This window comes from Microcaecilia unicolor, chromosome 2 (genome assembly GCF_901765095.1).
Source record: "Microcaecilia unicolor chromosome 2, aMicUni1.1, whole genome shotgun sequence".
NCBI lineage: Eukaryota > Metazoa > Chordata > Amphibia > Gymnophiona > Siphonopidae > Microcaecilia > Microcaecilia unicolor.
Genome location: NC_044032.1, coordinates 367,991,344 through 368,008,745, shown reverse-complemented (window position 1 = coordinate 368,008,745; position 17,402 = coordinate 367,991,344). Strand labels below are relative to the sequence as shown.

Here is a 17,402-nt window from a genome sequence, read left to right as displayed (position 1 = left end):
GTGCCAGGTCCTTCACTTCCTCCCCTATTGCCCCCTCCTGTCTTCCTAACCGGGGTTTGTGGTTTCACTTTCCTGACTTTTGAGTCTGAGGTTTCTTTTGCTCCTGCATCCTCTGCTGCCTTAACAAAATTTTTTTTAAAAAAGTGCCATTTGAGCACTGTAAAAAAAAAAAAGAAAAGAAACAAAAATCTTCAGTCTGATTCGTCCAATGCAGCAAGCTGATGCCGTTTTGTAGTACCAACCGAGGGGTGTGAGGACCGGCTTGGCACGTGACAGCGATTCCCAAGGGGGTGAGTAGTCATTGCCTTACCTGCGCCGGTGGGGGAGAGCAAAAGTGACTCCTGGTGTGGGAGCCACTGGGCTGCTGCTGTTTCCCGTGCTGGAGCTCCACTCACTATACAGCCCAACTCCGTGGAGTGTTGTGCTCCTTCCCGGCTCATTTCGGCAGGCATAGGGCAGCATTTTTGGGGGGGCGCGCGCCATCTTTCCTGCCGCACCATGTGGCAAGGCTGAAGCACCAGTGCCTCCTCCTGAGGGACCGATTTGCCTGTGATTCTGGCAGTTTTATGTGCAGGCTTTTCAGAAGATGTGACTGGGGAACTGGGGTGGGTCGCTCTCAGTTTCTTCATATTTGGTATGTAAGGGCTTCTGAGAAGGAGGCCTGGGTATGTAAGGGCTCCTGAGAAGGAGGCCTGGGGCAGTTTACAGACTTCTGTGGGAGTCCTCGGGTGTCCCACAGCTTTGAGTCTCCTGCAGCTTCCCAAGGGTGAGGTTGGAAGTCCAGTAGTCCCATGCAGCTGTTCTGTGGCAGCAAGAGCCTTATGCAGCAGCATAGAAAATACTGACTATCTGACAGTCTTCTGGTGGACATGCCTGTGCCTTGCTAGGTGATTTATGGTTTGGGTGCACCCTCTTAGAATATTTCTGGACTCTCCTCGAGGAGGTTCAGGATGTGTGTATATCATTAATGGAGGGGAGAAAGGGATTAGGATTAGGGATCCTACTCTAGGTTTTTCACTCTTTCCTTTTCTCAGAGCATGGCAGTACAGATGGGGTTTACTTAGTCAGGCTTAGGGGCTGTTGACTCCATGTTTCTGTGAGAAATGTTACATATTGAGGCTAGTGCATTCATCTCAGGTTTCTCGGTCTCCATGGTAATCCTGCAGTCTCTGTGCTGCCCTGGTGGCATTTGCTGTGTATGCACTGTTTACATCAAATTAGTTTTATTCTTGAAGAAGGCTGGCCTTTCTGCCTGAAGGTTACAGGTTGTGAGGACTCTGAAAGGAGTCCAGTTCCAGTCATGCTGAGACCAGGACGGGGAAGAGGTTTTCCTTTGAAATGTAATGATTCTTCTTCACTAATCCCTTCTAGACAAAAGGTTCGCCCTCTAGTGGTCAAAGCCCCAGTGAAAACACTGGTTAGGGAGAGAAACTACCAGTCCCAGAAACCACTGGGGCATCAGCAGGACTCTCAGGAACTGAAGGGAGGGGGTGAATGATTGGGAAATGAGTTCTGATCCAGGGAATGAGCAGCAGCTGGGGGAACCCAGGGTGGAGGAGGAGGAGATGGAATGGGATATAGAGGAAGGAGGAGAAGAGAAAGAGGAGGAGTTGCATGGAGGTTGGAGGGCTTGCTCAAACTTTCTCAGGAAAGGTAAAGGCTCTGGTGGCGGGAGTGTGGCCCAAGCTGGTTATACTTGGAGAGGAGAAAATAATCCAGTGGGGAAGCCACTGGTGGAAGAAGCTAACCCATAAACTATCTAAGGGTAGAAGATAGTGCTGATGAGGGGAGGCTACAATTGGTAGCAAGACAAGGGTTTGCTGTTTGTGATATTCTGAGTTAAGATTGGACTGTGTTAATAAGCTAAATGTGGAAAACTGAACTGACTCTTGCATTGTTGATGAGGAAACTGCTTGAAGATTAAGACTGTATTAAAAGGTGCTGAGAAAATAAAGGCCTGTGGTTTTTAAGAACTATAAGACTGCTGAAGTTTTGTGTGTCCCAGTCGTGAGGTGATCCGGGGCGCAGATCAGCTGGGGAGCGGTTAAACCAGGACAAGCAGTGCAGTGAGGAGGTGGTTTGGCGCCCATACCGGGGAAATAGTCAGCCAAGCTAAGCAGGATTAGCTCTGGCCACCACGTGAAAGGGAGACCCAGCTCACAAGGTTCAAGGCTGGTTTATCTATCCTATTAGAAACTGTGGGCTAGGTTTCAATGGGCATGTTTTATTTCATTCTCTCTTACTGCTTGCCTAGCCAAGCAGTTCTTGCGTGACTGGAACAGTTATCACTACACTACTGTACTAAAGATTGCTCTCCTCTCTCTTTTTGCACACTGATACTAGCCTCAGCTATCCCGATATCTGCAGCATACCCTGTACCTCTAATTGCTTCTATGGCATTTTTGGCATCTTTTTATGGTATGGGGCATCTAGATTTCATGAGGAGTGGTCCAGGAACTACTTCAGTGTAGAAGTAGCTTAATAGCTGTTGCAACCAGCTGAGAGTGAGCACAGAACTGTAGAGGTGCCGCGTCACAACCCACTGCAGGTTGGTATCTGTGGTGCACAATGGTGCAACAGCCATATTCTGCTACACCATCTGGCTCTTGTTCTCAGCTACACTTGTTAGCACCAATGTGCAACAGTTCTAGGTGCACAGTCACACCAGCCAATTCTTGACCCTCTCTGCAAGAAGTTAGTGCTGGTTTAGGCATCAGACCACTGATATGACTTCCAAGTCACATTTGGCAACCTGCCTTTTGGAAGTAATCTTGGGACTGGAGAAGATAGGGCAGTTGGGTAAAGACCTGAGGGATTCCCAAGTTTCGGAGATTGCCAGGGGACGAGTCTTAAGGATGATTTTTAATCCTCTCAGTTTTGTCTTGGGTTTCTTGGGGCCAGGAGAACCACTTTCAGGGTTTCCACTTCCACTACGACAAGCCACCTGGCTGCTGGTAGAATCAGCTCAGTTTGAACTCTAGGTCTACCTATGCCTGTTGCATCTCCCAATGATGGAGTCTCAGTTCACTCTTCGAGCAGGACTCCTCTACGGGTTTCAGGAGGAGTGGACCAAGATTGCCTCAGCTCAGTGTGTCTTAGTTCTATCGCATGGTTACAACCTGGACTTCACTACAGATTTTTCTTGGAGTCTACATGCAAGCTCAAATGCTAATTTCAGGCAGTTCTTGCCACCTTGCCAACATTTCTGCCTTTAGGCACAGTCAAGTCTGTCCCCAGTTGCAATTGGGGGGAATGGGAAGTTCCCTTTGCTTTGTAGTTCCAACCAAGGAGCTTCCTTCCAGCTGAGTTTGGACGTCATAAGAGTCTAGGGTGTTTACAGTTCAACTTTTCACAATGGAACCGTGCCGTGTGTAAGTTCAGTCTGGTGGGGAGAGTTTCTAGCTTTCCTGAACCTATAGGAAATGTACTTTCGTATTCCCAGTGCTCCTTCCCACAGAGAGGGACCTTAGTGATTTATGACCATGTCATTCAGCCTTTCCATGTTACCAAAGACATTTTTTCAAGGTTATGGTGGTAATGGCAGATTTCCTTCACGAGGCTGGATTTCAGGTTCATCCATACCTCGTGACTGGCTGATTTGTGGCTCTCTCCGTCAAGAGAGTTTGCAAATTTCATCCAAGATACCTACCCTTCTTCAGTCCTTAGGATTGGTAATCAATGTCACCAAGAGTCAGTTGTTTACAGCACAAATTGTGGCTTATCGGGAAGTGATGTTCTGTATAAGCATTGGAAGTCCTTTCTTCTGTTTGCCCCTCAGCAACAGGTGCCAACCCAAGTCAGGTTCTACTTTCCCTACCAGGTTCAGGGATATGAGATTAGGTTCAAGTTATGGGCACAAGGGTCTCTTTCTAGGACATTTCCCCGTGGGCCTGATTCCGTGTCAAACCACTTCAGGGTTTTTTTTTTTGTTTTTTTTTTGTTACATTTGTACCCCGCGCTTTCCCACTCATGGCAGGCTCAATGCGGCAGGCAATGGAGGGTTAAGTGACTTGCCCAGAGTCACAAGGAGCTGCCTGTGCCGGGAATCAAAATCAGTTCCTCAGTTCCCCAGGTTCCTTCTCTGCTTTGGTCCCCATCTCTAGGGTTCCCTTCAAGCCAGCTTAGTCTTAATGGATGATTTTAACACAGCCTTCCACTGACATTTCAGAAGTTCTCTCTCTCCAGAGGTGGCTGTCTGCAGCTTAAGGCTGCTAGGGTGTGCCTGAAGACATGTCTACACGTTCTTTTCAGTAGGGTCAGGCTCACCCTTATCTTTAGGATACCAGGACTATCGTCTAGGGCAGCCTAGTTTTCTTCAGCAATTCAGTCCAGGCAGGGTCTCAGAACTCCCGGCTTCATCTGTTCAAGATTCTCCGGATTTCTACTGAAGGGGTGACAGGATGCACAGTCCTATCTTTTCTGCATACAGTGGTTTCTGCCTTCCATCCCATTCCACCTTTGTCTCTTCCCGTTTCTTGGACATTCACCATCTATGTTTGTGCAGTGCTGCATACACTTTGTAGCGCTATATAAATGCTAAATAGTAGTAGTAGTAGTACTCCTATACTATTTAGAAGTGACCAGTGAGTTCCATTGGTCAAATCTTTGCTTCATGCTTTGCTCTGGACCTTGTTTAGGCTCACCATTTTTAGATTGGCAGATGCAGGCGTAGCGGTTGTGATGTCAGGGGGAGCAGACCTTTTGTAAAATAGGCATCAGTGTGAAGCTGAAGGACTGATCTGCAAAGGCGCCATTTTATTCAAAATCCATTTAGGGGAGCAGCCATTCCCCTTTCACCCTATAGCAATGTCTGGAGTGACCCACTAAGCAAAAGTGACTTCCTATATAGCCTCATTCACTACTAAAGACTGAAGCGGTCTTCTAGTGCTTGCCATTTTAAGGTTAGCAGATGCCTCTGTGGCAGGATCGGAAGCAGACATATTTAGAACCTGGAGAGCCTTAGGTATATTGGAAGGTGACTCCTCCTTACGAAACACCCACACTGTGGTGGGATCATCAGATTCCTGACCTGCTGAGTAGAAATGCCTCTCAGCATAGCCTCATGCTGTCCACTGGCTGGTCACAAGAAAGGGCATCTGGTATTGAGAGCCTTGGTGGCCGTTGGCTGAGAGAGGCAACTTCTTTGGCTGGCCTCTGTATGGGACAGTCTCTCCTGTTGCGGGTGGCAGTGCTTTCTTCCAGATCACAGTTGACTTCCTTTTCTGAGTCCCATCTGGCTTTCGTGCCTGCACTTTGCAGTTTAGCCACTTGGTCCTCTGTCCTGCCATGGATGACTTTTGCAGTTCGCCCACTTGATCTGCTGTCCTTCCCTTGCTAGGCTTTGCAAGCTTTGCGTGGCATCTCTAGGCAATCCAGACTTGACGTGGCAGCGCATGTAGCCGCAATCTGTGGAGCATCATTCCAGTCTGCTGAGGTAGTAGTACCCCGCCCCATGTGAGGACTGCTTTGGTACATCCCACAAGTCTCTGGATTGATCTGTGGGGCGCTATGGAAGGTAATTAGTCCTTACGTGGTAATTTTCTTTCCATTAGTCCCAATAGATCAATCCAGAGGCCCGCCCTTTGTTGTTTTGGATTGAGTGCTTTCTTCTAGTTTCCTCAGTTTCATCAGGTTCCTTCGTTTGAATTTTGGCTACAAAAAAACAAGCAAAATAAATAAAAACATAAAGGAAACCTTCTTTTACCTTCCCGTAGGAGCGATTGAGGAGCTTACAGGCTTTATGCAGGCACAGGGGCGTAGCTACGGGTGGGCCTGGGTGGGCCCAGGCCCACCCAATTCCAGCCCAGGCCCGCCCAGCGCCAGCTCCCATTGCCGGCCACTGCTGCTTTTCCTGATGAGCAGCAGGGCCGGCGCCCGGCGCTACAAAAAGAAGAAGCGCTCAGCTGACTGAGCTGAGCACCAACGCGTCGCTAAGGACAAGAAAAAATGTTTTAAAAAAAATGCGGCACCGCAGGCAGCCTCGAAGCATTGGCTGCTGGCTCTGTGCAGGCTCCTCCCATCTCTTACATCACTGCCCCTGTAGCGAAGCAGGGGCAGTGACGTAAGAGACGGAAGGAGCCTGCAGAGCCAGCAGCCAATGCTTCGAGGCTGCCTGCAGTGCCGCATTTTTTTTAAAACATTTTTTCTCGTCGGGTTAGCGTTGGCGCTCAGCTCAGTCAGCTGAGCGCTTCTTCTTTTTGTAGCGCCGGCCCTGCTGCTCATCAGGAAAAGCAGCAGTGGCCAGCAATGGGAGCTGGGGCTGGTGGGCCTGAATGGGAGAGGGAAAATGGATGGCAGGATGGGGAGAAAGAGGGAAAAATGGAAGGATGGGGAGAGAAAGAGGGAAAACAGATGGGAGGATGGCAGAGAAAGAGGGAAAATGGAAGGATGGGGAGAGAAAGAGGGAAAATGGAAGGATGGGGAGAGAAAGAGGGAAAACAGATGGGAGGATGGCAGAGAAAGAGGGAAAATGGAAGGATGGGGCGAGAAAGAGGGAAAACAGATGGGAGGATGGCAGAGAAAGAGGGAAAATGGAAGGATGGGGAGAGAAAGAGGGAAAACAGATGGGAGGATGGCAGAGAAAGAGGGAAAATGGAGGATGGGGAGAGAAAGAGGGAAAACAAGATGGGAGGATGGCAGAGAAAGAGGGGAGATGGATGAAAGGATGCAGAGAAAAAGGGGAGAGTGGAAGGATGTGGAGAGAGAAGGGACACTGAACAGAAAAGGGTAGAGAGATAGACACTGGTTAGAAGGAGGGAGAGAGACATTAGATGGAAGGATCAGGAGAGAGGGTAGATGGGTGGAAGGATGGGGAGAGAAAGAGGGAAGACGCTGGATGGAAGGATAGGGAGAAAGAGGTGACACTGGATGGAAGGATGCAGAAAGAAAGAGGGGAGACTATTGGAAGGATGGGGAGAGAAAGAGGAGAGCTGCTGCATGGAAAGGGGGAGTAGTGAAAGATTGGAGAATAAGAGGAAGGGGCATGGGGAGAACAAGGGTGAGAAAAAGATGAAAAGCCATAAGTAGATGAAGGAAATTAAATTCGAGGCTGCCTGCAGTGCCGCATTTTTTTTAAAACATTTTTTCTCGTCGGGTTAGCGTTGGCGCTCAGCTCAGTCAGCTGAGCGCTTCTTCTTTTTGTAGCGCCGGCCCTGCTGCTCATCAGGAAAAGCAGCAGTGGCCAGCAATGGGAGCTGGGGCTGGTGGGCCTGAATGGGAGAGGGAAAATGGATGGCAGGATGGGGAGAAAGAGGGAAAAATGGAAGGATGGGGAGAGAAAGAGGGAAAACAGATGGGAGGATGGCAGAGAAAGAGGGAAAATGGAAGGATGGGGAGAGAAAGAGGGAAAATGGAAGGATGGGGAGAGAAAGAGGGAAAACAGATGGGAGGATGGCAGAGAAAGAGGGAAAATGGAAGGATGGGGCGAGAAAGAGGGAAAACAGATGGGAGGATGGCAGAGAAAGAGGGAAAATGGAAGGATGGGGAGAGAAAGAGGGAAAACAGATGGGAGGATGGCAGAGAAAGAGGGAAAATGGAGGATGGGGAGAGAAAGAGGGAAAACAAGATGGGAGGATGGCAGAGAAAGAGGGGAGATGGATGAAAGGATGCAGAGAAAAAGGGGAGAGTGGAAGGATGTGGAGAGAGAAGGGACACTGAACAGAAAAGGGTAGAGAGATAGACACTGGTTGGAGGGAGAGAGACATTAGATGGAAGGATCAGGAGAGAGGGTAGATGGGTGGAAGGATGGAGAGAAAGAGGGAAGACGCTGGATGGAAGGATAGGGAGAAAGAGGTGACACTGGATGGAAGGATGCAGAAAGAAAGAGGGGAGACTATTGGAAGGATGGGGAGAGAAAGAGGAGAGCTGCTGCATGGAAAGGGGGAGTAGTGAAAGATTGGAGAATAAGAGGAAGGGGCATGGGGAGAACAAGGGTGAGAAAAAGATGAAAAGCCATAAGTAGATGAAGGAAATTAAAGAATGGATAGTAAGAATGAATTAAATCTGGACACAGAGAGAGGCAGAAAAATATTGAAGAAAGCAAAGAAAAAGGAGAGAAAAATGACAAATGGCCAGGAAACCCTGGCAGAAGAGTCAAACGAAAACGAAGGAAAGCAGAATCTAGAGACTGGGAGAAAAAGTAAATGGCCATACAACAAAGGTAAAGAAAATAATTTTATTTTTAATTTAGGATAAAGTAATATGGTGTTAATAAAGTTTCAGAGACCAATACTTCCTTCCTTAGGTCAGGAGAGGATACCGTAACAGCATTATACTGACCTGAGGCAGGAGGTTTTGGCCTCTGAAAGCTCAATGAAAAGGGTGTTAAGGCTATTAAATAAATTGTCTGAAATCTGATGCACTGAAAAGCAGCACTTTACCCTGTGTGACAAATGCATCTGAGTGTGACTACATTTTGCTGGGGGGGGGGGGGGGGGTAGAGAGAAAATTTTGTGCCCACCCACTTTGGGTTCAGGCCCACCCAAAATTGGCAGTCTGGCTACGCCACTGTGCAGGCAGGAGAGGACTTATTGTTAGATTTCCTCTTCCTTCTTTCACTGCTTTGGTATCGATAATACTGAAGTTAAGTTGGCTGCACATAACCACATATAGTAAACCTCTGAAGTTCTCTCTATCTCCACCTGTTGGTAGAGGGACATAACCCACAAATCTCTGGATTGATCTGTTGGGACTAATGGAAAGAAAATTATCAGGTAAGGACTAATTTTATCATATCTGCAAGTTACTAGTAGAATCAGCCGGAATTCTCATATTTAAGGTTGTCTTTTTCTCTGTCCTTGTCCCGAGTGCCTTTTTTTTTTTAATCACTAAAGGTTTCTTATGTGCTATGTGGGAGGATGGGGAAGCAGTTATTCTAAATGGCATCCGTTCTCTCTTCCCGAAAGTTTGTGCAAAGAAATGTGCAAGTCACAAATTGAAGCAGGATTATACCCTTTATCCCTCTTCTAGCAATCCTGAAGAACAAAGAAAAACATTTACACAGCATGCTTGTATAGCAGGATGTCACATGACTTTCATAGAGAGAGGTCTACTTACACATAATGTTCCCTCTAAACTGAGCAGAAGTCCACTCACATTCCTTCCCATGGAGCATGCTTCTTCTAAATAATGTCATTCATGAGGGATGAGCAGGAATCCTGGGAATCTTGGAGAAGCTGCTTATCCCTTACAGTGGTGGAAATAAGTATTTGATCCCTTGCTGATTTTGTAAGTTTGCCCACTGACAAAGACATGAGCAGCCCATAATTGAAGGGTAGGTTATTGGTAACAGTGAGAGATAGCACATCACAAATTAAATCCGGAAAATCACATTGTGGAAAGTATATGAATTTATTTGCATTCTGCAGAGGGAAATAAGTATTTGATCCCCCACCAACCAGTAAGAGATCTGGCCCCTACAGACCAGGTAGATGCTCCAAATCAACTCGTTACCTGCATGACAGACAGCTGTCGGCAATGGTCACCTGTATGAAAGACACCTGTCCACAGACTCAGTGAATCAGTCAGACTCTAACCTCTACAAAATGGCCAAGAGCAAGGAGCTGTCTAAGGATGTCAGGGACAAGATCATACACCTGCACAAGGCTGGAATGGGCTACAAAACCATCAGTAAGACGCTGGGCGAGAAGGAGACAACTGTTGGTGCCATAGTAAGAAAATGGAAGAAGTACAAAATGACTGTCAATCGACAAAGATCTGGGGCTCCACGCAAAATCTCACCTCGTGGGGTATCCTTGATCATGAGGAAGGTTAGAAATCAGCCTACAACTACAAGGGGGGAACTTGTCAATGATCTCAAGGCAGCTGGGACCACTGTCACCACGAAAACCATTGGTAACACATTACGACATAACGGATTGCAATCCTGCAGTGCCCGCAAGGTCCCCCTGCTCCGGAAGGCACATGTGACGGCCCGTCTGAAGTTTGCCAGTGAACACCTGGATGATGCCGAGAGTGATTGGGAGAAGGTGCTGTGGTCAGATGAGACAAAAATTGAGCTCTTTGGCATGAACTCAACTCGCCGTGTTTGGAGGAAGAGAAATGCTGCCTATGACCCAAAGAACACCGTCCCCACTGTCAAGCATGGAGGTGGAAATGTTATGTTTTGGGGGTGTTTCTCTGCTAAGGGCACAGGACTACTTCACCGCATCAATGGGAGAATGGATGGGGCCATGTACCGTACAATTCTGAGTGACAACCTCCTTCCCTCCGCCAGGGCCTTAAAAATGGGTCGTGGCTGGGTCTTCCAGCACGACAATGACCCAAAACATACAGCCAAGGCAACAAAGGAGTGGCTCAGGAAGAAGCACATTAGGGTCATGGAGTGGCCTAGCCAGTTACCAGACCTTAATCCCATTGAAAACTTATGGAGGGAGCTGAAGCTGCGAGTTGCCAAGCGACAGCCCAGAACTCTTAATGATTTAGAGATGATCTGCAAAGAGGAGTGGACCAAAATTCCTCCTGACATGTGTGCAAACCTCATCATCAACTACAGAAGACGTCTGACCGCTGTGCTTGCCAACAAGGGTTTTGCCACCAAGTATTAGGTCTTGTTTGCCAGAGGGATTAAATACTTATTTCCCTCTGCAGAATGCAAATAAATTCATATACTTTCCACAATGTGATTTTCCGGATTTAATTTGTGATGTGCTATCTCTCACTGTTACTAATAACCTACCCTTCAATTATGGGCTGCTCATGTCTTTGTCAGTGGGCAAACTTACAAAATCAGCAAGGGATCAAATACTTATTTCCACCACTGTATGTTTGAAATGTGATATGAAAGCACTGTACTCCATAGGACTCCCATCTAGCTTAGAACGTTGCCTCTACATGATTTGGCAGAGAGCCTTTGCTATACATTTGGTGGTGGAACACATTAACATATGAAACAATCTTCAGTATGGTGTACAGTGGTGCGTATGCCTTGTAGCGCTATAGAAATGATAAGTAGTAGTAGTTTCACTAAACATTAAACAGACAACATCAAATCACAGTTAATGAAAATAAATACATATAAAACATCAATAGAAACCAGGATTTGATTGATCCATCTAGATAATTAGACTTAGGCAGATTAACCAGAGCTTTTCATTGGTTTAAAAATTGTTGTAGTTTCCTTTAGCATGTTTTCCAAAGTACTGTAATTATTAAATCTGAAATAATTTTTGCCTTGCAAACAAGATTGATAAATGTGTTCTCTTTACTTTTCCTAATGTACTAGTCTGGTAAATCCAAGAAGCTAGTTGCATGGCTAATCTAACTTAGTTTACTTCACTTGTTACTTATGCTTTTGAACACAGGTAAGTCTTGGTGAGACGTTGTTAGAAGCTGAAAGCATTGAAGATCAGGAATCCTCAGTCAACTGCTTTAGAAAGTTATTTGGTAAGTAGCAAGAATGCTAAATGGATTTGAATCCATATAAAATGCTGAGTACATGGCCTGCTTTATATTAATTGATTTATTTATTATCTCATTTGTACCCCCCAGTTTCCCAACAATGTCAGGCTCAATGTGGCTTACAATGCACCACAGAGGTAGGCGCCAATGTAGTAAAATGAAACTAATACAGCAAACCTACAAGAGATAATAGGGAAGAATAGGAATGGATGGAGATAGAGGGAAAACTGTGAGAAAAGAGGGAAGGGGGGATATGTCCAAATGTCTTTAGGTCGGTGTGTTTCCAGCAGTGGAGTCACTGGGAGAGCCCGCAGGGTAGGCACTTCTGAATAACATGGTCTTCATATGATTAAGTATCACACTTAGCACATTTGTAAGTTCAAATGATTTTCTTGTAGTTTTGACATTTGTACATAGATTTTAGTGTCATCTCACTATTATAAGAGATTTCATTGTTGTATTTCATAAGTTCGTAGAAAGCTGGTTGACGGACAAAATTTAAAAGTGCAAACAAGAAAGAATAGTTCTAGCCCTATATGAAGTAAGTTTTGTTTTATTTTCAGTATAATTACAATTCAAGAAATTATCGTATAATCTATAGAGGTACATATAACAAGTATAATAAATGCATTCAGACCCACAGGAAAATTGGGAAACCCCCAAAACAAACAGTCTTTATAAGAAAAAAGTGAGAGGAGATGGAGCAAAGTAAAAGTATGAATTAAGTTTTACTGATGTCATTTGTGGAATTCTTTCAGCTCTTTCTGTAAAATTCCCAGTGAATGTCTGAGAGCAGTTATGTCTTTTATTTATTTTTTTATTTTGTATTCAGATTTTAAAGAAATACAAAATAAATAAAGGACTCAGGTCTTTACAAAGGTAAAGTATCTGAAAGAATCAAAGTGAACACACATAAGAGTTAAGCCATCACCCTTTCAATATCCAACCCACTCCAATACTTATCTTCGTGGTTGGGCATAAATGATCAAAATTATAATCCACTCAAATAACTACAAGTCTTTCAAAGGATTGGCTGACCAGCCCGTGAAGTATATATCCATTGCTTATATGGGAATAACTTGCATTATTAGGAGAGTGGATGTTAAGCTTAATAAAAGAGTTGGGAATTGGAAAAACAAGTGTACAAACAAATAGGAATAATTTGTATTATTATGAAAGTGTATGTTAAGCTTAATAAATAATGTTTTTAGCATAAGTAAACTTCAAGGGTTTCAATTTTTCCACTCAGTATAATGGGAGGAAATGACTCAAAATGGTGAAGAGGAGTAGTATATAAAAAAAATATTGAGGCCCTGTGGATTATAGATTAAATTTTAACTGCCAGACCCTTGACCATTCTTCTAACTTGTTGAGATCCCTTCTTATTGTTTCTACTCCCTCCAGGGTATCCACTCTAGTGGCTATCTTTGTGTCATCCGCAAAAAGGCAAACCTTTCCTTCCAACCCTTCAGCAATATCTCTCACAAATATATTAAACAGAATTGGCCCCAGCACCGACCCCTGAGGAACTCCACTGCTCACCTTCCTTTCCTTCAAGCGATTCCGTTTACCACCACCCTCTGCCACCTGTCGGTCAACCAGTTTCCTATCTAGTTCACCACTTTCAGTCCTAAGTTCAGCCCTTTCAACTTATTTACGAGTCTTCTTTGGGAGACCGTATCAAAGGCTTTGCTGAAATCCAAGTAGATTACATCTAGCGCACTTCCTTCATTCAGTTCTTTGGTCACCCAGTCAAAGAAGTCAATAAGACTTGTTTGGCAGGATTTTCCTTTGGTAAAGCCATGTTGCCTCAGGTCTTCTATCAGATCCTCGTCTAGCTTCTCTGTTTGTGCCGGAGATCTGTAGGTAACCCCCGTTTGGATACAGGTTCCATCTTCTCTTTCCAGGACGATCCATAAAACTTTTTCCTTTCCCCAGGTTCCCTGCATTTCAGCTGCTCTGATATTGTCTCTCACATACAGCGCCGCTCCTCCGCCTTTTTGGCCCTCTCTATCCTTCCTAAAAAGATTATGGCCTGGTATAGTCACATCCCATTCATTGGAATCATTGAACCACGTCTCTGTAATAGCAACAATATCCAAGTTTTCTTCAAACATCAGGGCTTGCAAGTCTTGAACCTTTTTACCTAGACTACAAGCGTTTGTGCTCATTGCTTTCCATGTGCTTAATTAGTTTAGGTGGTTTTCTATATTTAGGTGACCTTTCCCTCTGCCATCATGTTTATTCTGGGGACGACTTACCGAATTCCTTTGTTTCCTTTTGTCACCCCCGTCTTCTAGTTTAAATGTCTACAAACATACTGTCTGAATTCCTCCCCAAGGATCCTTTTTCCCATCACAGAAAGATGTAGCACATCATTACAGTACAGCCTGTTATTTTTCCAAGTATTACCCCATGCTCCTGTGTATCTAAAACCTTCTTCTTTACACCAAGATTCAAGCCACTTATTAAAATCCACTGTTTTGCTTAGATGTTTCTTTCCCTTCCCCCACTTGGGAATTACTTCAGAAAAAGCTACAGTCTGAACCAAAGATTTCAGTCCCTCCCCAAACTTCTGGAATGCTCTCTGTGCTGTAAACTTGCTATTGTTGCAGGGTCAATTACAACATCGGTATTTGAAGCCTTTCTCTCTTCTCGGATCACTTTCTGTATTTGGTCAGTACATCTGGTAGCTGAAGATCCTGGAAGGCATTTCACTAGGTTGGAACTCCTGAACTGTGTTCCTAAGTTAATGCCTCTGATAATGGAGTCTCTGAGCAGTAAGAATTTTTTGTTTTTCACCAATCTGTCATTGTTTGGGGGATGTTTATTGGGTTGTGCTACTTTCATTGCCTCTGGTTGCACTACAGTACTTATCATAATGATATAACGCCACAAAAGAATTTGACAGGGGCAAAGGTTGGGAGGGTTGAGTGATTCTGAGTCACAGATCTTAGTCTACCAGAGTCTACTGTGACCATCTATTTTTCTGTTGTTTCGTTCTCTGTGGCAGTGGTGGTGGTGGTAAATTGGCTGGGAATTGAGTAATCCTGGATGCTTTTTTAGTTGTAGCTAATTCCTTCTTGAGTTTGTTGATCTCATCTTTCAAAGCTTATATTTGGAGACAGATAGCTCTAAGGTTCCAGATAATTTGCCTTAGGATTAAAGCAGAACATGTATTTCACTGAATGAAGGTCATTTCTGCTTTGCCTGCTTGTTCCCACTGTGTTCCTCGCCCTTGTGGCCAATCTGCTATCATTTTGTTTTTCCGATGTAGCACGTTTGGCCGTGGAGTAAGAGAACTTTAAATGAATTGACTTTCTTTTATCAGGTGTTTATTTGCATCACATGCGGTTTCCTTTCAGTGTTTGGTATGATTCTCAGTTTTCTGTTGCTTGAGAGTTACTAGATATTTGCTTAAGCAACACACATTGAGCTCATGATTCAGACATCCATCTCAGGCTGTGATGTCACTTCTTTCCCTTTTTTGTGAAAAAAAATTTATAATCATTCCAAAGAATCTTGAAATCCAGTAACAAGGTACACTGACAAAAACAAAAATACAAGAAGACGGGTCATACAGCAGGAAATAAAGTCAAATAGTGCTCTTGATAAAACCTCAAAAAAAAAAAAGGAAACAAGGTGGGGAAGGTCAGGGACATCCTCATAATAAGGAAAATTAAAATTGTCAGGAACACTTTGGTACAGCCAAGCTATGAGAAGACCACATTTGAATCTAAAAAAGAAAAACTCTTCAAATAACCAGGGTCAAAAAACCACACAAACCGGTCGATAGTCAGTCTGAAGCAGTCAGTGGTTTCTAAAGTGCTGACAGCTGCGGGCAGATGAAATATTTGGGGTTAAATGCTGGCTCTATAGAAATACGTAGTAGCAGTAGTACTGTTTCATTGGATTCGGTCACAGTCTTCCCTGGTAAGTAATTTAAGACCCTTTGTTAGATGTATGCTGAATTTTGATGTGCTACTTGCAGGTGATTAATGATTTTCTCAGGCTGGACATGCTTTTTATCCTTTTTGGTAGAGTTACTCCTGCTGGAATTCTGCACAACTGCACAGTGCAGAATTTGCTCAGAATTCCTCAGGGGTGCAGGATTCAGCATTTTCCTGCAGAATCCTAGCGATCTGGCCAATCGGGAGTCAGAATGCACGTTGTGGGACCTCCTTTATGCTGCATGAAGGGGGAAGGTCCCTGTAGCAATGTAGGGAAAGCGTTTGTCCACAGCTGAGAGACAGTAATGGGGTTTGTTTGTTTTTTTAAATCCAGTCCAAATGGCACCTTGGTTACCATGGTACTACTGCAGGAACATCAACAGAGACTTTTTTTTGTAGCCTGTCCCTGCCCCTCTAACAGTAAAACTTCCACTTTGGTCGGCTGGCTGGATGTTCCCCTCGGCATCCCCCTTCAAGCCTCGGTGGCTATCCCCAGACCTACCTTCATCTGCCCTGGTGGTCTAGTGGCCTTGGGGGCAGGAAAGGACCCCATTTTTTCCTGTCCGCCCGTTCCCGCTGCTGTCTGGCTTACATTTTTTCAAAATGGCCACTGAGACTTCAAGCGGTAATCTCATGAGGCTGCCGAATGAAATCTCTACAGCCATTTGAAGCGGCGGTACCAGCCCAGAGCAGCTGCAGCAGGGCAGAAAAGAGTGGAGTTCTTTCCTGCCTCAAAGAGAACCAATGCAGTTCGTTCTGAAGTAGCTCGGGTGAGTGCAGGATGGGGGGGGGGGGTGCATAAGTTGTGTGGATGCAGGGGGACTGGAAAAAAAAATAATGCATATCATGTGGATGCAGGGGGACTGGAAAAAAATAATGCATGGTGTGTGAGTGCAGGAGGGCTGGGAGAAAATAATGGATGTATGTTGGTGCATGGATGGGGCTGAAAATCTTCCTTTCATCTTTGAACAGGGAGAAGCGGGGAAGAAGAATAATTTTGACTGTGGGGAAAGAGAGGGGATGAGGATGGAACTGGGATTAATCTTTGTTCCCACCCCCACCCCAGCATCTCATGGAAAGCCTGCAGCTACCTCAGGTGGCTACTAAAAAAAAAATGTCAATGGTCTTTGGGGCCCTTTTAGAACACCATGGTAGAGCTACCACAGCATTCTCACATGCCAAATCAGGACTACCTCTGGGCTCCTGTAGAAGCCTCGTAGTAGTTTCCACCCCCAGAGCACACTACTTCTGACATGACAAAAATATTTTGTATTTTTGTAGTTCTGGGTTAGCATGGGAGCCCTTACCATTACTTAAATAGATGGCAGTAAAGGCTCCCCCTGAAAATGGCAGCATGACAATCCCTGTCATTAGCACAGGACCATTTATTTTTCCTGAAAACAACTTTTACCCATTTTAGTAAAAGGGGTCCTCGGAAATTCTGGATAATAATTTGCAAAAATGTTGTTTAAATTGTGATAAACTTGGAGAATTTTGCAGAATTTGCCAATTGTGTGCGCAGAATTTTGATTTTTTTTGTGTGTGTGTGTGGGGGGGGGGGGGGGCGCGCAGAATTCTGGCAGGAGTATAGAGTGAGGAAAGGAGTAGCTGCATCTAAGGCCACCATTGCTTGGTGGTTTAAGGACATGATCTCCTCTGCCTATCTTTTGGCATGAAAGCAAATTCCCCAAGCCTTGAAAGCTCACTTAATCACAGGCATATCAGCCTCATTGCTGGATTACATTCACTATCACTGGAGGAGATTTATAAAGCAGCGACTTGGTCCACATTTTGTACTTTTGTGAAGCATTATAGACTTGCTGTAGCCACATGCTCGGATACGGCGTATGGGCCAGAGTCCTTAGGGCAGAGGTTCTGAATCCTATCCTTCCAGAGTAACGCTTTGCTACATCCTACAAGTTTAGGACTGGTCTGATGATAAGGAAGGAGAAATTAGTTCTTACTTGCTAATTTTCTTTTTTTCTGAGTCTCACCAGACCACTCCAGATTCCCTCTCTTTCTGCTGTAATTTTG

General features: G+C 44.9%; 1 protein-coding gene across 2 annotated transcripts in view; it reads left to right on the top strand.

Annotated features, from left to right (window-relative positions):
* The window catches only part of INTS10 (integrator complex subunit 10), a 328,250-nt gene that overhangs the window by 78,165 nt on the left and 232,683 nt on the right, over positions 1-17,402 (top strand). For both annotated transcript variants that reach the window (XM_030194553.1, XM_030194554.1), the window contains exon 5: positions 11,322-11,403. In XM_030194553.1, the coding sequence (XP_030050413.1) occupies positions 11,322-11,403 (82 nt within the window). The remainder of the gene's footprint in view (positions 1-11,321; positions 11,404-17,402) is intronic.